This window comes from Heloderma suspectum, chromosome 6, assembly GCF_057233095.1.
Source record: "Heloderma suspectum isolate Gila_16-S chromosome 6, 16-S_ref, whole genome shotgun sequence".
NCBI lineage: Eukaryota > Metazoa > Chordata > Lepidosauria > Squamata > Helodermatidae > Heloderma > Heloderma suspectum.
In genome coordinates this window covers 103,346,222-103,373,953 of record NC_139463.1, presented here as the reverse complement: position 1 = coordinate 103,373,953, position 27,732 = coordinate 103,346,222, and the positions used below count along the sequence as shown (strand labels likewise).

Below are 27,732 nucleotides of genomic sequence, written 5' to 3'. Positions count from 1 at the left end.
CTTCTCCGTCTTCTAATTCCCCTGACGGATTGGCTGTGTACCATGTCCCGCTCTATTCCGATTGGTTGTCTCTCCGCAGCTCTCCTCTTCGTCACCAGGCCCTTGCCTCCCCTTTCCCTTCCTCTTTCGTGATTGGCTAAATTTATGTCCCTCCTTGACGCTCATTGGCTGAATTCCGGCCTGGACGGTCTGGAGGTGCGTGCGCAGCTTGGGGTGGTTGCCTCTCTTACTGCTGCTGCCGTCTAGGCGGGGGGGAGCGCGAGGCTTTGAGCTTCCTCCCCCCCCTTCACCATAGTTCAGGCTTTGGCTGGGCAACTAGGCCGCATCCCCCCCATTGGGGGGGAAGGGGCCATTGTTGTTATGGAGACCGGTTCTGGGGATCCCCCATCACCCCCACCTCGTTATAACGCCCATCGTTCAGTTCTCCATACTCTGAAAGGAATGGGCCCAGCTCCTGTGGCATTAGGAGTGTCAGGAGACAGCATGTCAGCTTTGCCCCTGGCAACAACCAAGGCAGTAACAATGGAAACCGTGGAAGCAACCTTGATGACCAGCACCACAACAGTAGTACCGTGCTTTGCTGCAGAGATGACATTAACCGTGAGGACCACAGAGATGTCGCTCGAGGCCAACGATAATGGCAGTGTGGCACCTCCTGTACAGGTGGGATCTGATGCCATAGCTGCAGACATTATTCCAGTGGGAGACAGGCCTTCTGAGGAGATGGTACCTGTGGCCAATTCGGTGGCACCCATGCCTGCCACAGTAACAGTAAATGGAACGTCAGTGATATCATCCCATGATGTTGGGAAGATGTCATCACCTGTGGATTTGCCTAAAGAGGCTACGCTGAAGTCCGTCCCGGTTCAGCCCGCGTCACCAACGGTGGTGGTGGTGGCACCTAGCCCTGTGACGCCACCAGAGAAGACTCCGCCCACAACTCCGGAGGGTTTGGCTCCCCATGATCTTTCCACCCCTCAGCCACCCCAGGACATGGGTTCCCAGTATAGTCTGGGGCCCCTGGCATCTAGGCCCCCTCCAGCTCCTGACACCTTGAGCTACTTGGATTCTGTCAGCCTCATGTCTGGCACATTGGAGTCATTGACTGGCCCTGGATTCCTTGATGATGCTAGCTCCCTCGGTTCGGATTCGGAGATCAATGGACTGGCATACCGGAAGACCGACAAATACGGCTTCCTAGGGGGCAGCCAATACTCTGTTCAACTGTAAGTATTGGCACCAAGACGATGGCCTTCCCACGTTCAATAGAAGGTGTTAGTCTGTTAGACTTCTATCTTAAGTCAAAGGAGTTCAGCAAGATGTTTGGTGATGGGCACTACTCCATCCTGGGCTAGGATGCTGGGAATGGAGTATGTATCTTTCCTCCCCTAGGGGCACTAGCTCTCATCCTGGGTAAGGTGAGCTGGGGGTTGGATGTACTTAACAGAATTATAAAGGTGGGAGGGATCCTTTTCCGAAGCACTACCGTGACGGCATGGCCACCATTTAGGCATCAACCACAGTTGTAGGTCTATCAAACTTCTTGAATGGTATCTTTCTGGTTTGGTGAGTGCTGTCTCTGGTTTATGATTTTCTGGGAGTATGATATACTTTTTTTCCTGATTAGGTGTAACAGGCTTGAGAGGATTTGTGAGACCATCTCGCTCTAGACAAAATCCTTGTTTGCCTCTGACTGTAATTCAGCATCCTGTGCTTGCCATATGCCAGGTTTGTAGGGTGACCTTAACAAAGTGCACTTGACTTCCTCCAAAGAAGTGGACATAGCACATCCCTTCACCTCCAGCTGGGAGGGGGACCTGAGTACGCATTTAGGACATGTCCTGATCCTTTGGAGAGCCAGTGTGGTGTAGTGGCTAGAGTGTTGGACTGGGAGTTGGGAAGTCCAGGTTTTAGTCCCCGCTCAGTCATGGAAGCTCGCTGGGTGACTTTGGGCCAGACTCTCAGCCCAACCTACCTCACAGGTTTGTTGTGAGGCTAAAATGGAGAGCAGGAGGATTATGTATGCTGCCTTGGGTTCCTTAAGGAGGAAGAAAGGCTGGAAATTAAATTAATTAATTAATTTGTCAGATGAATTAGGTGGGAACTGTTTTAGACCACCCCAATTGATTGTGTCTTCCAAAACCCTAACATTTCAGTGCAATCGTTCTGTTATGCTGAGTGACTCATTTCTCCAGGCCAAACATGACTGGGATTGGGTCTCTGTCCTTTGTTTCCATAACTATTTTTCCTCTTTAGCTTGGATGCTGCTGCCTTTGGCCTGAAATCAGAACCACCTCTCTGAGTGTGTGGCTTTATTGGAAGGGCGATAGCTGCTCTTTTGTATTACTCATTGTGGCTGAGTGTCTATATTTCTTGTGTGCCAGTCTTTGTCCCAAACATGGTGTGTGTGGAGGGGGTGTGAGTCTTGTTGTAGCATTATTTATTTATTTATTGTATTTATATCCTGGCTTTTTTCCTCTTGCAAGGAACCCAAGGCAGCTTACATTATCTTTCTCCTCTCAGTTTTATCCTCAAAACAACAACAACCCTGTGAGGTAGGTTGGGCTGAGAGTCTGTGACTGGCCCAAAGTCACCCAGTGAGCTTCCATGGCCAAGTGGGGACTAGAACCCAGCTCTCCCGGCTCCCAGTCCATCACTCTCACCACTACACCACACTGGTTCTCCAGAGGATCAGAACATGTCCTAACTGTGTACTCAGGTCCCCCTCCCAGCTGGAGGTGAAGGAATGTGCTATGTCCACTTCTTTGGAGGAAGTCAAGTGCACTTCAGCCACAGGAGTGTGAATCCAGATAATCTTTCTATGACTTTTCAGTTGTGTGTGTGTGTGTGTATGCACCCCCTGAATCCTTGGTTTGTGACTTACTCCAGTTGCCATCCCTTTCAAATAGTCCCACAAATGCATTTGTGGTGGGATAGGGAGAGAGATGACAAGGGAACTCTCTGCTTCAGGATGTGGGCTGGCCAAGGATTAGACAAATTCATGTAGGATCTTTACATCAGGAGTTATTAACTTGTGCATCCAAAGGAAACAACCCCAAGTCTCCCTCAGTCTTCTAACGAGTGGGAGGGAACGAGAGGATGAACTACTTCATTACTGCTCTGTCGCTTCCTAGTCTTCCTTGGATATGGGATGCAGGGATGAATGGACTGCTCATTTTGCCCCACCTGGCTGCTCTTAATGGCCTTCAGGCTCTCAGTAAAGCACGTACAGCTTTGGCTATTGAAGAAGCATTGAGGGAGGTGTCTTGTGAGGAGTAGACATTCACGCATGAGGCTTGGCTTCTCTTTGTGTCTTTTGAACAGCACTGCTACTCCCCCAAATCTCAGTTACAACCACCTTTTTAAGCTCCCAGTAGGTTTAAAAGCAGCTTGCCATCTGTATGGGGCTGGAATTGGGGTGAGGTGGTTATGAGAATGCACTTGTGCAAGAGGGTCAGAAAAAGCATATGTTATTACTTTAGAGGAGCTTTTGATCTCTGCCAATTAACTTGTGCCCCTTGTTCTTCCCCAGCCCTCCCCTCCACTGTGTCATGCCATCCTAGCTGCCTATCCCCTCACCTTTGGATTAAAAAGTTTACCTTGCAGGACCTGCAGCTGTATGGGGAGGCCACTGTCTGTGGCCTTCAATCACACAGTTAAGCCCAGTGTTTACAACTTGTCCCACTTTCCTGGGTGCTAATACCAAGGCTGCAATGATTGATGGAGAATGAAGGATGCCTTTTAACTTGCACGGTCACCCTAGAATGCTGATAAGGTGAGGATGGGGGAACAGTGTCTCTCCGTTGGCCTGACTTCCTCAGGCATGTAAACAATGCACATGTGTTATCTATTCCAGCCTTCCCCCACCTGGCACCCTCCAGATGTGTTGGACGGCAACTCCCATTATTGGCTGGGGATGACAGGAGTTGCTGTCCAACACATCTGGAGGGTGCCAGGTAGGGGGAAGGCTGGAATAGAAATGGGCATAACTGTAATTGTGATGTGCAGTTGGCTGCTAACCCAAGGTTCAGTAGCTGTCTCTGAATCTGCTGTCATTCTAAAGACATTTGCTGACCTCAAGGTTTGATGAGGAAAACCTCATCAGATGCCAATCGTCTTTTCTCAGTGGGTAGCATCATTTTAAGTACATAAGAACTGCCTTTCTGATTCAGACGGGAGGCCCATGAGCTCCAGCCCTTTGTCTTCAACAGGCGCCAGTCAGATGCCCAAGGGAAGCCTGAATTCAGGGCAGGGTGGTGATCACTTTCTCCTATTGTTACTCCCCAACTGCTGGCAAATGGAGGTATTCTCCTCTTGAACCTGGCGTGGGTGGGGTTGTAAGCTATCATGAGTAACAGGCGGTTGATGTCCAGGAGTTTGTCTGATGATCCCTGTTGTTAAAGCCCTTTATAAGATGTAACGATGCAAGCATTCCAGATTTTGCCAGAAAGAAAAGTTCTTTTAAATTTAAATATGGAAAGATGTGTTTGTGCTGGCAGGCCTGCTTTGTAGCATTGATTTCAAGTGTGGAATGTGCTTTTCATTGCTAGTCTGACAAGTGCAAATTCTGGGTGGTTTTGCAGTCTGCTGATTATGTGTGTTCATCTGCAGAATAGTAGATAGTAATAGAGGGTGTCTGTGCTAAGGGAGTAGGTTGTGTGTTGTCCCCCGCCCCAGCTTGTGTGCGCGCGCGCCTGTTCATGGGCTATGGTTTTTTCTTTGCCTAGGGGGAGAACCAATTGTTTGAAGCTTCCCTTGGATGTGGATTAGCTGCTGTTCCTGCCCAACCATCTGTACTCCCTTCTGTCATCTTTCAGCTGCTTATGGAGCTGGAACCCCCCAAGGAAAGCCAGCTATTGAGGAAGGATGACAAAGCAAACAGTAGCCAATGGGAATAGAACTGCTGGTGCGAGGGGCCAAACTGAGTTATACCTGAAAAGGGGAAGGCTGCTCCTTGAAGGAACTTGACCATACTCCCAGCATCCTTTGCAGTTGTGTTAACTGTGGTTCATTGGGGACAATTTCAGATTGGAGTAGAGAGGCTGGGATTCCTGAGTTGTTCAGGAGCAGATCAGAGCCAGGATTCAGGGTTTATTGTTACAGATTTAGCTTTCTTCCCCACCTTATTCTCATGGCTCAGCATTTAGTTATAATATGTCTCTTCAGTTCTCAAGGGCCTCCAGATGTCTTCACCTATGGCTCCCATCATCCCTCACCACTGGCTGTGCTGGCTAGAACTGTAGGCCAGAGCATCTGGAGAACCCCACCACTGCTTAGAGCTATGAAATAGGGCTTCTTCCTCCACACACACCTGGAGTCTACCCAGTGAGTTTTGTGGATAGGTCAGGCTTTTAACCTATAGCTCAGGTGTTGGGTACAGATCTGGAGAACCAGGATTCCATTGGCCACTTGGCTGCTGGCAACTCCCACTTTGGCAGCCTTGGGCAAGCTGCTCACAAGATAGTTGTGGGGGATTCAGTGGAATATCCCCCCCCCCCCCCCGCGCTCAGTGTTGCTCCTAGTTCCTTGGAAGAAGAGCAGGATACACATTTGACATGGGAATAATGGCCAAGCCCAGGGCTCTATTCACGACGCTGCACTAGAGTCGGAAATTGAGTAGAGGCTAGTTGGCCAGGGCAGGCCTCTGGCTTCTTTGCAGTTGGGCCTATGCCAGGCCTAATAGTGCTGGAGGCACCTGGGTGTCTTTGTAGAGAATGGGAGCCCCACAACAGCACCAGCCACCAGCTTCTTTCTGTTGGCATGGCTGTGGGAGATGAAGACTCTTTCTCTTCTCTCCCACCCAAACTCCTTCTTCCCTGGCCTTTTCTTTTCAGTCAAACAGCCCCACCGCTTCCTGTTTGGCAAGCCACCCTTCCTGTTTCTTGCTGCCTTCTGTTAAAGAGAGCCCTGCCCAGATCCTTCCGTATGATCACCTTCCCAAGGCCCCTTGACTGAAGTGGGCGGGTGGTGGGAGGGTGTTGCATGTGAAAGGGGACACCTTTCAATTTTTTTTCTCCTACAAGCATCAGGTTGATTCTCCCACCTCGTCACCCAGCATACCCACTCATGGAAAGCCCAGAAAATACTGAGTCACAATGAGCTGAAGGGCTTTCTGATTTCAGTCGCCATGACCCAAACAGCCTTTTTGTTTTAACTTTGGAAGCTGAATGTGGCGTGAGGCTTATGCAGGTGTGCTGACGTACACAGCCAGTGAGCTTGGAGGCAGGAATGGATAGTGAGAAACCACAAACGTTCTGACACATGGGACCTGTCGAGGAATATGATCTCAAAGTGGGCTAAGGGTGACGTAGGAGGGAACCGCATTGGTTCTTTTTGGTGTTCTCTTCCCATAATCCCTTTGGAAGCTGTACGGCAAGGGTAGAGAGTTTAGCCGAAGTCTAATCCAGGATTTTTCCAAGCATGGCACCTGATGCTGGGTGTGTACAGTGAGAAAGGGGTATTAAGAGACAGAATGGCTATCTGCCTTCTCTTTAGCAAAGTGTAGTTGAAAGTGCGAAGGCATGTTTAGGGTGAGGTGTGCCAAGTGTGTGCCAGCTCAGAGGATGTTTGTGACCTGCTTAGTGGGTTGCTCCTTCTGCTCTGAGCAGAAGGGATTGGGGGAGCCCCTGTCCACAGGGAATATGGACCTGCTTTGAATGCGGAAGGTCCCAGGTTCTGGCATCCCCATGCAGGGCTAGGAAAGACTTCTGCCTGAAACCCTGGAGAGTCACTGTCAGTCACTGGGTTAGGTAAGAGGTGCAGAACCTCAGGGGTCACAATCCAGCCATCAGGGATTCCCCAGAGGGCCCTGCTCCCTCCCTCTTTCCCCCACCCTATTCTAAAAGTTTGAAATGCCTCTCCTGAGCCTTAGTTACTGGCAGGAAGAGCTTTAAGCTAAAATATGCTTGTATTTTGGTCTTTTGGCCCAGCCCTCGAGATCATCTCTGAAACCCTTGGGCTGAAAGAGGTTCAACACCAGTGTGTTGTAGTGGTAGTGTGGTGTTGTAGAACCAGTGTGGTGTAGTGGTTAGAGTCTTGGACTAGGACTCAGGAGTTCTGGGTTCTAGTTCCCCCTTGGGCATGAAGCTCACTGGGTGGCTTTGGGTCAGTCACTGACTCTCAGCCTAACCTACCTCACAGAGTGGTTGTGAAGATATTGGAGAGGAGGGGGACTATATAAGCTGCCTGGGTTCCTTGCAAGAGGGGAAAAGGTGGGATATAAATTAACAATAATTTTTAAAAACCACCCCCGGTCTTAGATGGACCAGTGTTCTGATTCAGAATAAGGTAGCTGCTTACGTTTCTCTTCAATATGGCTACATCATTTGCCTCTTTCAAGGAGGGGCTTTTAGCTGTGTCTCTGTCAACCCCCGAAGCTGGAAGAGAGGCTGGGGGCTCCAGTGTATTGCATAGCCATTTAACCTTCCTCTGAACACCAGCAGCATAATTTCTGCAAAATAAGTACATTTGCACAATTTATACAGAGTTCTTAAAACTCCCACAGCCCTGGGCAGTGCCCACAGCCCTTTTCTTCACTCATTATACCGCTTCCTCCTCACCCGTTTTCTTGCTACAGTGAAAGTGCCATCCCTGTGGATGTGGCTCGACAGAGGGAACTCAAGTGGCTGGACATGTTTTCCCACTGGGACAAATGGCTGTCACGCAGATTCCAAAAGGTGAGCAGAGATCAGTCTCCGGGGGTGGGCGGGGGGAGGGTATTGTGTTCTTGGTTACTGGGGGGAAGGATCCCAACCAGTATTTTACTCAGCTTGTTTTGTGATTTTTGTTTGCTTTGGTACTGTATTTATGACTAACTTTTCCACCTTGTTGCAGGTGAAATTGCGCTGCCGGAAGGGGATTCCCTCTTCCCTCCGTGCCAAAGCGTGGCAACTTCTTTCCAACAGCAAGGATCTTCTGGATCATAACCAGGGGAAATTTGAGGTATTTCCAAGTCCCTTCTTGTACCACTGTACTGATGGAAGGGGACTTGATTCTCTCAGCTGGGAGAAGACTGATAAAAGTTTGTTTTATTGCAAAGGATCTGAATCCCGCCTTTCAGGTTACAAATTTTTCCAAGGCGGCTTATAAATCACATCAAAATATATCAATGAAATCACAATGAACAATAGTGACATGGAAAGGGTCATCAGGAATACTACATGGCCCTGTGGGAGAGTGTGGGGTGGGAGGAGGGGAACAGGAGCCTGATGTCTTCCAGGCTGGCCTGCTGCCTGCTCTCTCCTGAAATCCTTCCCACAGGGCAGTTGATGATAGGTGGCCCTGTAGTGGTGGTGTGGTTAGGGAAAGTCCTGCTGGAGCAGGCCCTGATGTCTTCCAGGCCTGCTTCCTGTTTTCCCTCAAATTTCTCAGCCTGTCCCTCTTGGTCTGCCCTGTTCTTAGGAGCTGGAGCGTCAGTCTGGAGATCCCAAGTGGCTTGATGTGATTGAGAAAGACCTACACAGGCAGTTCCCTTTTCACGAGATGTTTGCAGCTCGGGGAGGCCACGGGTGAGAGCAGGGGCTGTGTTTGCTACAGTGGCCAGAAACAATCAACCATCTAGGTTTGGGAGACTGCCATGCTCCTCTCGTGTGTCTCAAACTTGATGAACTTGCACCCCCTCTGTGTACTGTTCCCAGGACCAGCCCTACCATGAGGCAGAGTGAGGCGGTTGCCTCAGGCAGCAAATGCTGGGTGTCCTAAAAGGGCAGGCAATTAGTTATTTACCTTGTTACTGTACTTCTACTGCCATGGAGCGGGAGAGATGCCTATGGCATTTCCCGCCACATGTACCAAAATAACTCAACTAACTTTGGGTACTATGCAACTTGACTTGGGTGGGTGGGGGCACCATTTGCTGCTCTGCCTCAGGCAGCATAATGTTTTGGGCTGGCCTTGACTATTCCCATGTACTCTACCCACAGAAATCCTCTTAGGTGTATCTGCCTGACTCCTTCTGGAACTGCTTCATCCCTGCCTCCCCAGTTCTCACAGCTATTCACACTGCCTTGCCTCCTCCATTGCTCCTTTTCCTGCCCCTCCTCATCTCCAGCCCGATGTAGCAGGACCCACCTGTAATAAGGCACTCATGATTATGCCTGCCCCTCTCTTAGGTATCCCAGGGGCATCGTGGCCCCTGGCTTGGAAACCCCTGACTGTTCTGTAAGCCCTGTGATTAATAAAGCACCCACATGAAATGGGGTCTGCAACTGTGTCCTGCGAGGAGGTCTGTTGGGTTGGAAATGGGGCGCCCTGGAGTCCCAAAGGCTAGATGACCTCTCCCAGTCCTGGAGGCAGGCGGAAGGCTCTGGGTTCCTTCCCTGCCCTCATCTGTCTTCTCTGTCACAGGCAGCAGGACCTCTACCGCATCCTGAAAGCCTACACCATCTACCGGCCAGAAGAAGGCTACTGCCAAGCACAGGCACCTGTGGCTGCAGTTCTCCTGATGCATATGCCCGCAGAGGTGAGGCGCTCCTTCCCCGTGATGTGGAGTGGAGGGAAGGGCAGCAAACAGGTTGAGAGCTTGGGTCTTCTCAAAAAGGGATGGTGTCAGGAGTGCCCTTGCTGCCTTCTGAAATCCTCAAGTAGCCAGAATCAACACACAGACGATAGGGCTCTTTTCCAAGGCTTTATTTCCATTCAACCTAATGACGATTACAGATGCTAATTGCATGAGCCTAATGAGGGAAACTTAAGAGAGCTGCCTACAAGGGGTTTCTAGCCTTAGTGAATCAGTTGATCTCTGTTTGGAGGGTAAAGGCGGGAAGCCTCTGAACTTAAAGGCTAGGAGGTGAAAGTCCACCCCTTTCCCATGGGGCATTGGGGCACGGCTGTTGATGTCGCGCCAAGCGGGCTGAGTGCCTCCTCTCAGCGCCCTCCATCTCCCACTTGTCCCTGTGCCTAGTGTCCCAAAGCTCCAGTTGTCCCTCCCCCTGCCTGCCAGGGTCGCTACCACTCTCAAGAATGTGATCAGGGAGGGGCTCTCCCTCCGGCGGTGCCTCTGAACAGCGCGCAGGTTCCTCTCCCATGGTTTCGATTTCTTTCTCAGAATCAGAACTGCTTTGGGGCTCTATGGGCTCCGATCCAACCCTGACACATGGGGAGGGAGCGGGTGAATTCTGGACAGCACTACAGATTGGGAACTTCGGAAGGTTGAAATGTGTGTGGGGGGGATCACAAATCCGGAACTCTTTGGGGTCTTGGTGGTGGCAGCAAGAGGCTCTTTCACACCAGGCCTACTCAGCGGCTCCTACTCTGCTGCAGCGGTGCCTTTTGAAGCTCTCCTTTGCACTGCCAGGGGCCTGGCACCTTCCTCTACTTTGTTCCCTGGGGCTGCAGCACCAGCAGCCACCATGTTTACACATGAGGTTGTGTATACGCAGACCATGCATGAGGAACCTCTTTCAGCCAAAGAGCTGAATTCAATTTTGGAGAAGCGCTCGGGGGCCGCATTCCAGTGGCGGGTGGGCCAAAGGCAAAAGGGGCAGGGCCCAAAATACCAGCGTATCGGGCCTTAATGCTCTTGCTGCCAGTAACCAAACCTTAGGGGGGGCATTTCAACCTTTTAGAATGGGGGGAAATCTGCACAAAAACTACGAAACAATCGATGGTTGGGAGCAAAGGGGTGGGGACAGGGGAAAGGGAGTGTCTGAAGAACTCTGGGAGGGCCTAGGGTTTCTCACCCCTCAGTTAAACAATGATGAGGCCCACAGATACTCATGGACGGTGGCCATGTTTTTTCACCTCTGGTGGTCTGCTCTCACATGCCACCTGCACTGTGTCTTAAAGGAAACATGGCGGCCAAGACAGAGGAGGCAAAAGCCCCCAGGTCAAAGGCTAGCTCTCCGAAAGTGAATAGTACTGGTTCATTTTCCAGGTGATCTGTGCTGAGAATTTCTCCGTCTTTCTCCACAGCAAGCTTTCTGGTGCCTGGTGCAAATCTGTGAGAAATATCTCCCTGGCTATTACAGTGCTGGACTGGTGAGTGCGGCTGCCTTCATGTGAGGAAAGGCAATAGCCGTTAAGTGTTTCTATAGGAGCTATTCACAGGGACAGTCTTCTACACCATTAGAGAATGTATTCTGGATGGGAGTTCCCCACTGAAATGACTCTGCTTAGTGTTGTCATGCAAGGATATTGCAGTCTGTGTCTTCTGGAGAGGAATGAGTCCTGCTGGAGGACAGGGGGCCCCTGGGAAAGGGTGGGAGGGAGGCCCATAGCTTGGTAATACTCAACAGCTGGAACGTGTACTTCTTCAAGAGGAATACCTATGCCTGCTCTTGACTCACTTTCATTTCTCTATTGGGGCCAGCTCATCTGACTAGCTTTTAGGGTTTGTTTTCCTACCTGTTTCACTTCCCCCTTCCCCTCCCTCCCAGTCAACCTGAAATTTAGACCCCTGGGGCCGAGTCTTCAAGGGCGAGTCCATCATGGGCTCAGATCGCTGGCCCAGCTGTCACTGGCATGACTACTTCTTGCATGGAGCAGTGGATGGGCAAATCAGACTCCTTCTCTAAAAAAGTCAGCCTGGTTTTAACATAGGGCCGCAGTTTCTTATTTGATTAATTGGGTAGATTAACTGAATAGACAGGAGCACCTGATTAATCAGGTAGCCAATGTTTGAAGAAGTAAAATTTCCTCCTGTGTGAGCAAGGAGGGCGAACACCTCTTCTAGGATGGTGCCTGCTGCTGTGACATGTGTGCACCTCATTGAAAACAGCCGTCCCCAATCTGGTGCCCTCCAGATGTGTTGGACTGCAACTGCCATTATTCCCAGCGCGCATGGCAACATGTTGCAGTCCAACACATTTGGAGGGCGCTAGGTTGAAGAAGACTGATCTGAAAAGGGGGTTTGCCCCTCTTTAGAACTATGTTTTTAATGAATCTGCAGACTTAGTGGATTAATTAAAGGGTGTACGATTAATCAGCCAAGGCTGCATTCCTAAACAAACTCACTAGCGAGTCCTTCCCATTGAACACAGCAGGATTGGCTTCTGAGTGAAAATGTGTTCTGTAAGACTTCTCTAAGTAGGTGACTACTTAGAGTGTAGTCACTGTAAAGTGAATGGGCTTGTAGTGAAAACAGAATGGGGTGCAAATTGTGTTAAGTGTAAATTCATTGTTAATTTCACACAAACATAGCTCAAGAGGACTAGGGTGGCTGGCTACTTCTTTGGAAACTTTTGGTCACACTGGTTTGACTCTGGCAAGGTAGGGAACCTGTAGCCCTCCATGTGTTGCTGGACTGCAGTTCCCATCCTCCCTGACCATTGCTGGCTGGGGCTGATGGGAATTGTAGTCCAGTGACATCTGGAGGGCTGGAGGTTCCCCACCCTTGCACTAGGGCTTAGTGTGGTTTTATATCAGGGGTGTTGAACGTTTTTCAGCCTGAGGGCCAAATTCAATTTTGCAGAAGCTCTCGGTGGCTTCATTCCAGTGGTGGGTGGCAGCGAAGGCAAAAGGGGTGGGCCCCCACAAAATTGCAACATGTTTTAGCTTAAAGCCGCAATCCTATACATGTTTAGACAGAAAAAGGGCCTACAACTCACAGCAAAAAAGGCTTACAACTCCCAGCATGCTGGGAGTTCTAAGCCTTCTTTCTGTCTCAACATGCATAGGATTGCACCCTAAAGCTCTTCCTGCCAGTAACTAAGCCTTAGGAGAGGCATTTCAACCTTTTAGAATGGGGGGAAAGCCCCTGGAAAGCCATCAGATGGTCAGGGGAACTGGGGCAGGGGAAAGGGGGTGTGGCTGTCCGGTTTGCCACACCTGTTTGATATGGACAGAGGCTCTGTACCTTTAACACCCACAGAGCAGGTGATGCTTCCTCCTCTCCATACTAGGAAAAGCCTCATTTCTCATTTTCTACCTTTCATGCAGCCATTGGGAGTCATGCTACCTTTGCCCATAAAATGATGGCAACCCACCTAGCTCCACGGAGCCCCAAAGTCTGGTCCATGGGGCTACTTAAGGCTTCCCGTGTTTCTCTGTCACTCACAGAGGTTGCAAGCACAGAATTGGTTGTAACAGGCCTGCTCTTTGGCTCCTCTGTTGTTGACAGCAGGCACTGTTGGAAGAAAGGGGAAAGGATGGGATGGGGGAGTACTGGGTGTCACTTCCAATGCCCCTGATATGTCTTCTGCAGGAGGCAATCCAGCTGGATGGGGAGATCTTCTTCGCCCTGCTCCGACGTGCGTCCCCCATCGCCTATCGCCACCTGAAGAGATACAAGATCGACCCCATCTTGTATATGACCGAGTGGTTTATGTGCATCTTCTCCCGGACCTTGCCCTGGTGCTCAGTGTTGCGAGTCTGGGATATGTTCTTCTGTGAAGGTGAGGCTCGTCCTTCAGTTCCCCTTTGCTGTCCACCAAGGCCTATGTGGCTGGTTCCTCAGTATCTGCTTCCTGACAGACTGATCCAATCAGAAGGAAAGGACTGCTTTGGCTGTGCACTTTCTGCTAGAAAACTTGCTTTAAAAACAAAATCGCTCCCTTTCTGAATGGCCTTTGCATCACTGGACCGAAGGAAAACTCCTGGGCCTTTGCTCACATTGTAAAGACTCAGCAATCATGAGGGCTAGGAACTTTTTTAAATGAGGGAGAGAGAGAGAAACTAATATTTTTATTCATGGGACCAAATCCATGCTAGTGGTGTGGAGGATCACTTTATATTTTTCTTAACATGGGGGAAAAGGCTATTAAGTGGCAGACATGGTAGCAAAATTATGTATGACTTTGAGAAATAGGATGGAAATAATTTTTCTCCCCCTCTTGCAGTGTAGTTCTGTGCATCTTTCCTTGGAAGTAAGTCCCACAGCATTCAGTCTGGCTTGCTCACTGGCAAGCACACTCAGGCTTTGCAGCCTTGTAATGCCTAGACCTTGGTTATCTAACGAACTTGATTTGGCAATAGAATCAGGACAGGCAGAAGAAAGGGTTTCTTCTCCTTTATGGAACTTGCTGCCATGAGTTGTGATGAATGGCCCCTAGCTTAGATCAGCCTCCCCCAACCTGGTGCCCTCCAGATGTGTTAGACTACAACTTCCATCAGCCCCAGCCTGCATGGCCATTGTAAGTTAGATAAATCTATTGACCGTTCTAACCCACAGTGGCTGTGCTTCATTCGGAGGCAGTATACTGCTGAATACCATTGGCTGGGGGGCTGCTGCCTTCCCGCCTTCCTTTTCAGCTTCCCAGAGGCATATGATTGGTTACTGTGGGAATCAGGATGCTAAACAACATAGTCCAGTCCAGCGGAGCTGTCTTATGTTCTTCTTTTGACACGCATCCCAAGATTGGCTTTCATCTATTCACCTTGTCAAACTTCTGTGCTTCTAACTTGTACATCTCTTTAGGCCAGTTCACACAACATCCTGGGCTCACTGCGGGTTATTTAACCTGTGATGAGCTGCGGCACATGCTGGGCACGTGCAGCCACCATTATGAATATGCAACCCCCAGTGGGATTGCTGCGTGTCATTGAAACCCAGCCAATGAGGGTTGTCCGAGGGTTAACCAACCGTCACGTAACCCTACTATAAACTGTAACAAATATTCATAATGGCGGCAGCACATGCCTGGTACACGCTGCGGCTCATCATGGCTTAAATAACCCATGGTGAGCCTGCTGTGTCATGTGAACCAAGACTTTTCTCTCCTTCCCTTTGTCCCCGGCCTTATACAAAATGTCCAGCTCCCATCCCTCTTTCTCTGTGATTCATCCTTATCTCCTGTTTTCAGGGGTGAAGATAATCTTCCGAGTGGGTCTGGTGCTGCTCCGGAACACGCTGGGCTCGATTGACAAGCTACGCTCATGCCAAGGCATGTATGAAACGATGGAGAAGCTCCGGAACCTGCCTGTTCAGACCATGCAAGAAGACTTCCTGGTCCACGAGGTGAGTCTGACCTTTATATATGTTTATATAAAAACAGCAGAGTGTTGTTGCACTTTAAAGACTTAGAAATATATTATGGCATAAGCATTTGTAGACACTGTCCACTTCTCAGATGCATGAAGTGTTTGAGGTGGTGGTAATTATAAACAGCGAGGTCAGGAGGAACTGAAATCCAAAAAGTACAGTGATAGTTACCCTAACACTTGCCATTCACATCACTGGTATTGTGTGATAACACTACAGACTTTGCATTTCAGTTCCCTCTGACCTCACCTGCCCCACCAAGCAAGTGTATATCAATCTGCCAACTTGAAGTTAATACTTCATGCATCTGATGAAGTAGACGGTATCCACAAAAGCTCGTACCATAATAAATTATTAGTCTGTCCCGTAACAAATTCTCTGGACAGTCCCCAAACAAAATACATTAAAATACAATATACAACTATTACAACTAAAACACAACGAAAGCACAGAACAAGGAGTCTGAAGCTGTAGGTGGAGGAACTTGGACTTTGTGCTGAGAATGAATTATTGTATGATATCCATCGTGCAGAAAGCGAGCTGGTACAATACTAAAAATGGATAGAGAATGCACATAGAATCATAGAATAGTAGGGTTGGAAGGGGCCTACAAGGCCATCAAGTCCAACCCCCTGCTCAATGCAGGAATCCAAGTCAGAGCATCCCTGACAGATGGCTGTCCAGCCTCATCTTGAATGCCTCCAGTGTGGGAGAGCTGACCACCTCCATAGGTAATTGGTTCCATTGTCATATTGCTCTAACAGTCAGGAAGTTTTTCCTGATGTTCAGCCAGAATCTGGCTTCCTGCAACTTGAGCGCATTATTCCGTGTCCTGCATTCTGGGATGATTGAGAAGAGATGCTGGCCTTCCTCTCTGTGACAACCTTTCAAGTACTTGAAGAGCGCTATCCTGTCTCCCCTCAGTCCTGTCCTCTCAAGGCCAAACATGCCCAGTTCTGTCAGTCTCTCTTCATAAGGCTTTGTTTCGAGTCCCCTGATCATCTTTGTTGCCCTCCTCTGAACCCTTTCCAGCTTGTCTGCATCCTTCTTAAAGTGTGGTGCCCAGAACTGGACACAGTACTCCAGATGAGGCCCAACCAGTGCTGAGTAGAGGGGGACCAGCACTTCCCGGGATGCTTCCATCAATGCAGCCCAAAATAGCATTTGCCCTTTTTGCAGCCACATCACACTGTTGGCTCATATTCAGCTTGTGATCGACAACAGTTCCAAGATCCTTCTTGCTTGTAGTGTTGTTGAGCCACGTATCCCCCATCTTGTAACTGTACATTTGGTTTCTTTTTCCTAGGTGCAGAACTTGGCATTTATCCCTATTAAATGTCATTCTTTTGTTTTCTGCCCAGCGCTCCAGTCTCTCAAGATCACTTTGAATTTTGTTTCTGTCTTCCAAAGTATTAGCTATCCCATCCAATTTTGTGTCATCTGCAAATTTGATCAGCGTTCCCTGCACCTCTTCCTCCAAGTCATTAATAAAAATGTTGAAGAGCACTGGGCCCAGGACTGAGTCCTGAGTAACCCCGCTCGTTACCTCTCCCCAGTTTGAGAAGATCCCATTGATAAGCACTCTTTGGGTATGATTCTGTAGCCAACTGTGGATCCACCGGATCGTTGTTTCATCTAGCCAACATTGAGCTAGTTTACTCATCAGGATATCATGGGGCACTTTGTCGAAAGCTTTGCTGAAGTCGAGGTATATTATGTCCACAGCATTCCCACAGTCCACAGGGGAGGTTACCTGATTGAAAAATGAGATCAGATTCGTCTGGCAGGATTTGTTTTTGACAAATCCATGTTGGCTTCAAGTAATCACTGCATTGTTTTCAAGGTGCTTCCAGATGGATTGCTTTATGATCTGCTCCAGAATTTTCCCAGGGATTGATGTCAGACTGACTGGTCTGTAGTTCCCAGGTTCCTCCTTTTTACCCTTTTTGAAGATAGGGACAACATTAGCTCTCCTCTAGTCATCTGGCACATCACCCGTCCTCCATGATTTCTCAAAGATAATAGACAGTGGTTCTGAGAGTTTTTCTGCCAGTTCCTTTATTCCTCTAGGATGCCGTTCATCTGGCCCTGGAGATTTGAAGTCATTCGAAGTAATTAGGTGTTCCTTGACCATATGCCTATCAATCTCAAGCTGCAATCCAGCCCCTTCAGCCTGTACTTCGCCTTTGCCGGGGGGGGTCATAGACCCCATCTTTTGGGAGAAGACTGAGCCCAAGTAGGAATTGAGCACCTCTGCCTTTTCTTTGTCATCTGTTATCATTTTGCCCCCTTCATGGATCACTGCCTTGTTGTGGCGAAGGGGCTTGCGTAACTCAGTGAAGCCATAAGCTATGCCCTGCAGGGCCACCCAAGACGGACAGGTCATGGCGGAGAGTTCTGACAAAATGTGGTCCACTGGAGAAGGAAATGGCAACCCACTCCAGTATCCTTGCCAAGAAGACCCCATGGAACGTATCACAAGGCTAAAAGATATGATGCCGGAAGATGAGCCCCTCAGGTCGGAAGGTGTCCAATATACTACTGGGGAAGAGCAGAGGGTATTTCCAAGTAGCGCCAGAAAGAGTGAAGCGGCTGGGCCAAAGCCAAAAGGACACTGAGCTGTGGATGTGTCTGGTGGTGAAAAGAAAATCCAATGCTGTAAAGAACAATTTTGTTTAGGAACCTGGAATGTCAGATCAATGAATCAAGGTAAGCTGGAGGTGGTCAAACATGAGATGGCAAGATTGAACATTGACATCTTGGGAATCAGCGAACTCAAATGGACAAGCATGGGCGAATTTAATTCAGGTGACCATCATATCTACTACTGTGGGCAAGAATCCCTTAGAAGAAATGGAGTAGCACTCATAGTCAACAAAAGGGTGGGAAAAGCAGTACTGGGGTACAATCTTAAAAATGATAGAATGATCTCAGTATGAATCCAAGGCAAGCCATTCAACATCACAGTAATTTAAGTCTGTGCCCCAGCCACTGAGGCTGAAGAAGCTGAGGTTGATTGGTTCTGTGAAGACCTACAACACCTTCTAGAACTAACACCAAAAAAAGATGTCCTCTTCATCATAGGGGATTGGAATGCTAAAGTAGGAAGTCAAGAAATCACCGGGATAACAGGCAAGCATGGCCTTGGTGTACAAAATGAAGCAGGACAAAGGCTAATAGAGTTTTGCCAAGAGAACACGCTGATCATAGCAAACACGCTTTTCCAACAGCACAAGAGGTGACTTTACACATGGACATCACCAGATGGTCAATATCAAAATCAGATTGATTATGTACTTTGCAGCCAAAGATGGAGAAGCTCTATACAGTCAGTAAAAACAAGACCTGGAGCTGACTGTGGCTCAGATCATGAGCTTCTTGTTGCAACATTTCGGCTTAAATTGAAGAACGTAGGGAAAACCACTAAACCATTCAGGTATGACCTAAATCATATCCCTTATGAATATACAGTAGAGGTGAGGAATAGATTTAAGGGATTACACCTGATAGACAGAGTGCCTGAGGAACTATGGATGGAGGTCCGTAACATTGTTCAGGAGGCAGCAACTCAATCCATCCCAAAGAAAAAGAAATGCAAGAAAGCAAAGCGGCTGTCTGATGAGGCTTTACAAGTAACTGAGGAAAGAAGGGAAGAGAAAAGCAAGGGAGAAAGGGGAAGATATATCCAACTGAATGCAGAGTTCCAGAGAATAGCAAGGAGAGACAAGAAGGCCTTTTTAAATGAACAATGCAAAGAAATTGAGGAAAACAACAGAATGGGAAAGACTAGAGATCTCTTCAAGAAAATCGGAGATATCAAGGGATCGTTTTGTGCAAAGACGGGCATGATAAAGGACAAAGAAGGCAGGGACCTAACAGAAGCAGATGAGATTAAGAAGAGGTGGAAAGAATACACAGAAGAACTATACAGGAAAGATCTGAATGTCCCTGATAGCCATGATAGTGCAGTCACTGAACTTGAGCTGGACATCCTAGAGAGTGAAGTCAAGTGGGCCTTAGGAAGCATTACTAACAACAAAGCTAGCGGAGATGACAGTATTCCAGCTGAGCTATTTAAGATCCTCAAAGATGATGCTGTTAAAGCGCTGCACTCAATATGCCAACAAATCTGGAACACTCAACAGTGGCCACAAGACTGGAAAAGGTCAGTTTACATTCCAATCCCAAAGAAGGGCAATGCCAAAGAGTGTTCAAACTACCGTACAATTGCGCTCATTTCACATGCCAGCAAGGTGATGCTCAAAATCCTACAAGCTAGGCTTCAGCAGTATGTGAACTGAGAACTACCAGAAGTACAAGCTGTGTTCCGAAGAGGCAGAGGAACTAGAGATCAAATCGCCAACGTTCGCTGGATCATGGAGAAAGCAAGAGAATTCCAGAAAAACGTCTATTTCTGCTTCATTGACTATGCTAAAGCCTTTGCTTGTGTGGATCACAACAAACTGTGGCAAATTCTGAAAGTGATGGGAGTACCAGACCACCTTACCTGTCTCCTGAGAAACCTGTACGAGGGTCAAGAAGCAACAGTCAGAACCAGACATGGAACAACCGATGGGTTCAAAATTGGGAAAGGAGTACGACAAGGCTGCATATTGTCGCCCTGCTTATTTAACTTATATGCAGAGTACATCATGAGAAACGCTGGGTTGGATGAATCAGAGGTCGGAATTAAGATTGCCGGGAGAATTATCAACAACCTCAGATATGCAAACGAAACCTCTCTAATGGCAGAAAGTGAAGAGGATCTCAAGGGCCTCTTGTTGAGGGTGAAAGTGGAGAGTGCAAAAGCTGGTTTGAAACTCAACATTAAAAAAACTCAGATCATGGCATCTGGCCCCATCACTTCCTGGCATATAGAAGGGGAAGAAATGGAAGCTTGGGCTCCAAGATCACCGCAGACAGTGACTGTAGCCATGAAATTAAAAGACGCTTGCTCCTTGGGAGGAAAGCTATGGCAAACCTAGACAGCATAGTAAGAAGCAGAGACATCACCTTGCTGACAAAGGTCCGCATAATCAAAGCTATGGTTTTCCCAGTAGCAACGTATGGCTGTGAGAGCTGGACTATAAGGAAGGCTGAGCGCCGAAGAATTGATGCTTTCGAACTGTGGTGCTGGAGAAGACTCTTACGAGTCCCCTGGATTGCAAGGAGGTCAAATCAGTCAATCTTAAAGGAAATCAACCCTGAGTGCTCATTGGGAGGACAGATACTGAAGCTGAAGCTCAAATATTTTGGCCACCAAATGCGAAGAGAGAAGTCACTGGAAAAGTCAATGATGCTGGGAAAGATTGAAGGCAAAAGGAGAAGGGGATGGCAGAGAATGAGATGGCTAGATAGCATCACCGATGCAATGAATATGAACTTGAGCACACTCCGGGAGAGAGCAGAGCACAGGAAGGCCTGGCGTACTATGGTCCATGGGGTCACGAAGAGTCGGACGTGACTTAATGACTGAACAACAACAATCATTTTTCATCCTTATTTAATAGCTGAACAGCCATTTCTTTCCTCTGTCTTCTACTGTGCACGTAGCTGAAGAAAGCCTTTTTGTTGCTTTTAGCATCCCTCGCTAACCTCAGCTCGTTCTCAGCTTTAGCCTTCCTGACGCCATCCCTGCAATTCTATGCTACCTGCCTGTACTCTTCCTTTGTTGCTTGGCCTTCTTTCCACTTCCTATATGTGTCTTTTTTTGTTTTCAGGTCATCTCTTAGACTTTTGTGAAGCCACATTGGCTTCTTCTGTTGTCTTCCTCCTTTTTTTCTTGTTGGAATTGTTTGTAATTGTTGCTTGAGAATTTACATGATCCTGAGAAATATCAAATTTAAATAAGAGGGTGTCCATTCCTCCTTCTACCGGTTCTGATTTCAATCTTGGCCAAAACCATTCATGTACGATGATTCATCTCGTTTCTATGTCTTCATTAGACTTTCCTTCCATGTTTCTAAGCTTTTACTGGCAATGATGAGGCTAGAAATATGTGGTTGCATGTGTTTAAAAATTTTTAAAAGCGAAGCTCCTGCATTTTTCAAACTTCTTTGCCCATATCTTTGATTCGGTTTTTGCATTGTAAATAGGGAGGTACATGGAATACGTAGCATCTTGGTTTGAGTTGTTAGATTCCTATCCTTCCTACTACAGAGAGAACCGTAGCAACTTCCAAAATAAGCATCAAGCAAATCCACATTTGTTCAAATAAGTATGAAACCAGAGTAATTGAAATTTAAGATACAAATGCACTCAACATCGTAACACCAAATGATTGAGTGAGGGAGCTTAAAAGGCCTTATTGAACTTTACACACACACATGCACTTACTCAAAAGCTGATCAATAGAAATTCTTCATGTGATTTTTTTTTTCTAAAACTAAAGTTATACATGACAAGGATTTCTTGGTAACAAGTTCTACAAAATTTGGGTAACGATTAAGAAGGCCCTGCTGGCCTTTGCCATCTTATTCCCCAAATTTGATTGTGTGTGCATGCTTTAAGAAGAGCTGCAAATGACACATCATATGGAGCTTTGTGGGTTTCTCCCCCTCCAGTTTTAACATGTCATTAATTTAATAAAATCAAAATCGGCCTGGGTGGGATGTGAGTTGGAGTGGAGGAAAGGTGGGTGGGGAGGCTCTGCTTAAAGCAGGGGAGCCAGGGTCGTTTGTGTGTTTATGTGTATTTTCCTCCATGCTGGGTGAAAAAGCAATCCGGAGAAGAGTGAATATGTACTGGAAAAGGTCCAGAGTGGAAAGACACATATGGAGCTTCTCTTGATCCATCCTTCATCTGCTCTAGCTTGCAGCCTGCTCAGGGTGATCTTAATGAAACACACACACAGACTACCCCCCCAAAATGCAGAGAGGATAAAACAAGTAACGCCATGTAGCATGTGACTGGCAGGGTGGGGGGATTGCCTTTATTTTGAATGGGTGAGGCTCCCTGTGTATGTATGACGTACTGCCCCATGAAGGGGTGCACTGTTGGTGGTGGGACCATGGGGAGATGCTTGGCCGAAGTTGCTACATGGCTGTTCCTTTCTCCTGCCTTGCACAGGTGATTAATCTCCCGGTGACGGAAGCCCTCGTCGAGCGGGAGAATGCCACCCAGCTGAAGAAGTGGCGGGAGACCCGGGGTGAGCTCCAGTACAAGCCCTCCCGCCGGCTCCACGGCTCGCGAGCCATCCATGAGGAGCACTACCGCATGAACCCACCCCTCTCTGCCAGCGCCAGCCTCTTGAGCCTTACAGGCCTGAAGCAAAGGGTTTCTCTCAGCAGCACGAGCGGCCCGTCTTTCTCCCCAGCGCACTCTGTTGGCTCCTTGGCTGTGTCTGCTGCCCCCCCTCCGGTCCCTCCTGCTGCCCAGAGCCAGGTGGTGGTATCTGAAGGCCTCCACCCTGCCTTGCCCTCCCCAACTGGGAACAACATGCCCCTAGGAGGCCCCAAGAAAGCAGGAGGCGGCAGCAAAGAAGAGAAGCGGAAGGAGAAGGAACGCGAGAAGCAAGAGAGGATGGAGAAAGAGAGGCAGAAGCAGGAGAAAGAGCGTGAGCGGAAGCTGCAGAAGGAGCGGGAGAAGCAGGAAAAGGAGCGGGAGAAGAAGCAGCAGAAGGAGCGAGCCAAAGAGGAAGCCAAGCTGAAGAGAGAGAGGAAATTGTCTCTGAGGAAAAAGGAACCCAAATCGGCCCCCCTGCCCCCCACTGAAGGGGGGAAAGATGGGGAAACACCAGGGGCATCAGTGCTACAAGACACGTACTTTTGAATAGGGCTGGGGGGCATCACAAGCCCCGACAACTTGCTCCCATCAGCCAAGGACCAAGATGGTGGCTGTCACCAGAGACATACTGTGGTAGGGGAACCCAGGAGACAGGAGGAGGTGTGCCAAGGGGAATAGCTGCTGTGCACTGAACCACCGAAATTAGGGCCACAGTGGGGAGGGGGATATTTAACTGGTGTCCATATTTTCTCCCTGTGTGTGCTGAGGTGGATTTGATCCCCTTCCCCCACCCTTAATGAAAAAGGCCAAAACAAGATGGCCGCTGTGCTGTTTGTGGCTACAGAAGATGGCTGCCCGCTCAAATTTTGCCAAAGCCTTCAGGTGCAGCCGCACAACCCACCCACCCATCCCCAAGGCTTGGAGTCTTAACTAAGGAGGTAATCATATTAGTAATAATAACTCCAACATCCACCTCTCAAGTACTGTACATAGAACCATCTCTCTTTAAAACTATTTAACCACTCCAGGCTATGTACACGGCCTCGCCTCCCCTCCAATATATTAACAAGCTCCTCTTCCATTGCAGGTTGCGTTGGCCCTCATGACCCTACTGTATATTATTTCCCAAACCTGATGGACTCCCAAAAGGTGCTTAAAAGAAATTCCATCCTCCTCCTGTGCAAGTGTGTGTGCGTGCACACACACACACACACACACACACTTACCATGCACAATGACCTGCAGGCTGAGATAGCTGCCTTGTTTTCTAACAGAGGCACTCTGCTTTGAGGGCCACACAGCAGGCAGACATTTAACCAGGGTGGCTTTTCCCAGCACGGACATGCAGTGGTGGGGGAAGCTGGGCATATTGGATTTCTTCCTGCCATTGCACTGTTAAGAGGCAGAAGGCCTGTGATGGTGGATGGGGGTGAACTGGCGACCCTGCTGCCCACACACTTGGCCTTTCGGCTGCTCCTATGCAAGGGTTTCTTAGCAGCGGTCAGAAAAAAAACAAACAGTTGGTGCCTAGAAATGTGTGTCAAGATACCTGGCCAAGAGGAGAAATGAGACTGGAGCAGGGTGAGGGGGATATTTTGTGAGCTCCCCCCGACCCCTTTGTTTGGCACCCAGTTGAGAGAGGTTTCCGCTCCTCAGTAAGAAAAAAGATCCATTCCCCTGTCCTTGAGTATTACCTTCTGGCACAAACATTCCTGAGACATGAGGTGGTGGATAATCTTTGTTTGGCCAGCTGCCGCTTGCAGACAAGAGAGGCAGCTGCATTCCTTGGGAGCTTCAGCAGCTGAGGGGAGACTTTGGTAAACTGCTTCTCCCCAAGCACTGGTGCCTGTGTACTATAACAACACATCTAGAAATCTTTGTCCTTTGTTATTAGAATACATCCATTATCTCCCCCCCTTTGTTGGACACAAAGGACACATCTCCATTACAACATTAAACCAGTTGAGAATTAGTTTTAACCTGTATGGGTTTGCCCAGAGGATTTGGGAATTGTAGTTTTGTGAAGTTTCTGAGAATTCTTTCACAGCTCTACACTCGCAGCTTTCCCCAACCTGATTTCCTCTTGGTGTGTTAGACTACAACACCCAGCAACCCCCAACCAGGGATGCTGGGTGTTACATTCCAGATGCTTCTGGAGCGCACACCAGGTTGGGGAAGGCTGCTCTGTGGTCTCTTCACAGAACTCGGAGGGCTTCCAGAACCATGACAGCTAAAACTGCTTGAAAGCTGGTTTTCATTTTGCTAATGTAGAACTACATTCCTAAATGGTGCATGCTTTGTTCCCTTGTTCCTCAATGAGAAGCAAACCTGTCCTTTTAAAAGTAACTGGAATGTATTTTCTCTGTGGTACGCTGTGCGACCACAAAGGGGTCCCTTTTCCTTTTCTGTTACCACAATGCTGACATTGGCTCGTAGTAGAGCAGAATGCAGCCAGTTTGATCCCTGGCTTCTCTTCTGTGCCGCCTAGGGAGGCCCAGGGCACTAATGGTACCGGCAGATTAGCAGGGGCTAAGGATCAGAACTGTAGGAATTCTGTGGGAAGAGGAGTCTCAGGAACTGGGTCACTGAACTTTTTGCTGCCTTGGAAGTCAGATTGGGCTAGGACTACAGATTTGGTCTCCTGTATGTCCATAACTCTTCCTCTTGTCCCTTCTGCTTTCACCTTCTGCAGCATCAGTTCCCCCCTCTTAGGCCACATTCTCTGCAGTTGTGAATAGTTTGAAAATGATGACTGTCTTTCAGAATCTTGCTTCCCACAATACACCTACCCCAAATGGTGGCTTCTCCTCAAGTCCACAGTTCCATCCGCAACCTAGCAAAAAAACTCCATTAGCCCCTCCTCATCTCTGTACATACTTTTTCTCTATAACACATATTATATATATATGTTTCAGTATTGTAATTATGTATACAGATACGTTGGGGGGGTTGACATTGTGCTCTTATTTAATGGGACAGACACTGGAAATTAGGAATTCATTTTCTCCCCTTGCCTTTTAATTTTTTAGTTTTTTTTACCACCACCCCTAATCAGGAAGAGCAGAAAATTGGAAGTTTTCAGCTGATGTCTCCTTGCTGTCCTACTTGTTAATATCTTTCTTACTTTTTTGTCATTCGTGCCTCATTCTCATTGGATTCCCCCCCGCCCCCAATTGCTTTGTTTAAAAATGTTAACAAAACAAAATGAAGTTCAAGTTTGTCGAGCGTCTTCATTAATTGAGGGTGGAGTGGGCTGTCTTCAACGGGATTGAACGGGTGTCCAGATCAGGGGTGGGGGGAAGCTGTGTATACTAAATGGTGTGTGCAGTTGGGGGGGTATTCATTAGGTTACCACAAAACATCGGGTTGGGTCAGCCATTGGAGAGGGCTGTTAGTTTACCCCATTGGGTCTGGCATAACTGGCTTGTCAGACACATCCCATCCTTTCTCCAAGGAGCTTATGGACGGCACTCTTACCTATTTTATCCTTGCAACAATTACGCAAGGTAGGTTAAGCTGAGTAGGTTAAGCTAAGCTCATGGTCATCGACTGAGCTTCATCACTGAATGGGAATTTGACCTGGCACTTCACCTATGGCCATACAACTCTGAATGTGCCTGATCTCATCTGATCTAAGAAGCTAAGCAAGGTCAGGCCTTGCTTAGATGGGTTAGATGGGAGGTCACCTGGGAACACCGGGTGCTGTAGACTTTAAAAAAAGGGTCCGGAGGGGGAAGAATGTGCTCCTCCCCCCTCCAGTGCATACAACACTCTTATCACCCCACTGGCCGCCTTGTTTTGTTGATCTGTGGATCACTGTGCAAGAAAAATCAATGTATGTTTAACTGAATTGGGCCAGGGGCATGTTGGGCTGGCCACAATGCTGTTGAGCAGGGGAATGAGTAAACATAAAGCAGTGGCTTGTAACCTTTAATCCATTACTGCCCACTAAGTGTGCCATGTTATCATTGAATGTCTCCCCCCCCACCCCCCAAGCCCTTAGCTGGTGGAATGGTGAGATGGACAGAGGTGGGAAAAGAGATGAGGTGGTTGGTTCTAAAAGCTCATTCAGACAAGGGGGAAACTGGTTTTCAAAATGCCAACTTTTATTTGAGACCCATTTTATTTGAGAGCCTTATTCTCCCTTTGGTGCGATTACGGTGCCTCATCTGTTTTCTTTCTGGGAGCTCACATGAACCCGGTTCGCATGTCATGGTGGTTAACTGCTGGGGTGTTTAGCCCCTAACCAACCCATTGGTCTGGATTCCCACATCACACAACCTCCGATTGGGCTGATCAAAGGTTGTTTACAGAAACTGGAACTGGCTCACAGGCGGTGAGCATCCCCACAAATCGTGCGTTAAAGAACCCACAATTTGCTGCTGTGACATGTGACCTGGCCCTTAGTCTCATTGTCAGTGGGTCGAGGAGTATTATTTTTTTGTTGGGTTTTTTGCTCCAGATGGAGAGGGGGCATTCATGTTCAATTTGCCTTTGCTGTGTGCTACTATTTTAAGGACCTGTGGGTGGGGAACCTAGGATTTTATCCTCAGGCCAGGGGAAGCAGAATGCAGCAACCCTCCACTGACTATCAGAGGCTGTTGCAAGAGGGGAGAAGGGGCTGCCCAGATAGATGCTCTCCATTTGCCCCCAAAAGTTCTGAATGCCACCCGAGATTTCTAAATTGCCCACTGGTAGTGGTGGTGGGGCATATGGCCCCAGCTACAAACCACTAGTAAAGTATACATGCATAAAACAGGCTAGAGAACAGAATCAGACTTTGAATCATCAGTAGAGTCCAAAGCTGGACAGTGTTTCTTCAAACAATTGTTTGAAATAGCGATCCTTTTAGGTTTTACAGCTGAGCTGGATCAATGACGAGGGGAAATGCACGGCATGCTGTAAAAGGTGGTATATACATGTTTTTTTAAATGTGTTCTATTGGTATCAAGGAGGAGAAAAAGGCTTAAGGCTTTGCAGGACGAACCACAGCTTAAATCATAGAGAACATATACTTTGCGTTACAGAAAGACCCATGTTCAATGGCTGGCTCCTGCTTAGACTAGCTTCCCCCAGGGGCCTTGTGCCCTCCAGATGTGTTGACCCCTGGCTGGGGGTTATGGGAGTTGTAGTCCCAACACATCCGGAGGGCACCAGGTTGGGGGAGGCTGGCTTAGAAGGTCTCTGCTAGCAGTGCTGGGAAAGAGCCTGGGGCTCTGTTGAGCTGTTTTTCTCCAGGAAATTATGGGTTAGACAGTTGTCTTCAACTCTTTCAGACCTAGGTCCTGCTTCTTAATTGTTTACAGTATATTTCTACCTTGCTGTTGCAACTCACCTTAGGTCAGAATGTGCGGCCCATGAGTGGGTCCTGACCCGCCAGCTGAAGACCAATTTATTGCCTCTGCCTAGATGGAATGCGGAAAAGCCAAACTTTTATACTGGGGGGAGGTGGTTTTGCTTCCACACTCAGGGATTGGGGCAGCTCCAAACACCCACCCACAACAAGCACTCCCCCCCCCCCCCCCAATCCCTTTGCTAGGAAGAAATCTCCTTTCTCACTCTCAGGTGTAGCTGCTACTGCTGCTATAGCA

General features: G+C 48.3%; 1 protein-coding gene across 1 annotated transcript; it reads left to right on the top strand.

Moving 5' to 3' along the window:
* The first annotated feature begins 210 nt into the window (after window positions 1-210).
* On the top strand, window positions 211-25,354 carry TBC1D10B (TBC1 domain family member 10B). Its single transcript, XM_084805868.1, has 9 exons — window positions 211-1,226; window positions 7,577-7,676; window positions 7,834-7,941; window positions 8,401-8,507; window positions 9,346-9,460; window positions 10,912-10,977; window positions 13,142-13,331; window positions 14,739-14,893; window positions 21,986-25,354. The coding sequence occupies exons 1-9, from the start codon at window positions 361-363 to the stop codon at window positions 22,685-22,687; spliced, it is 2,409 nt and encodes an 802-aa protein (XP_084661994.1). The 5' UTR covers window positions 211-360; the 3' UTR covers window positions 22,688-25,354.
* Window positions 25,355-27,732: the final 2,378 nt, after the last annotated feature.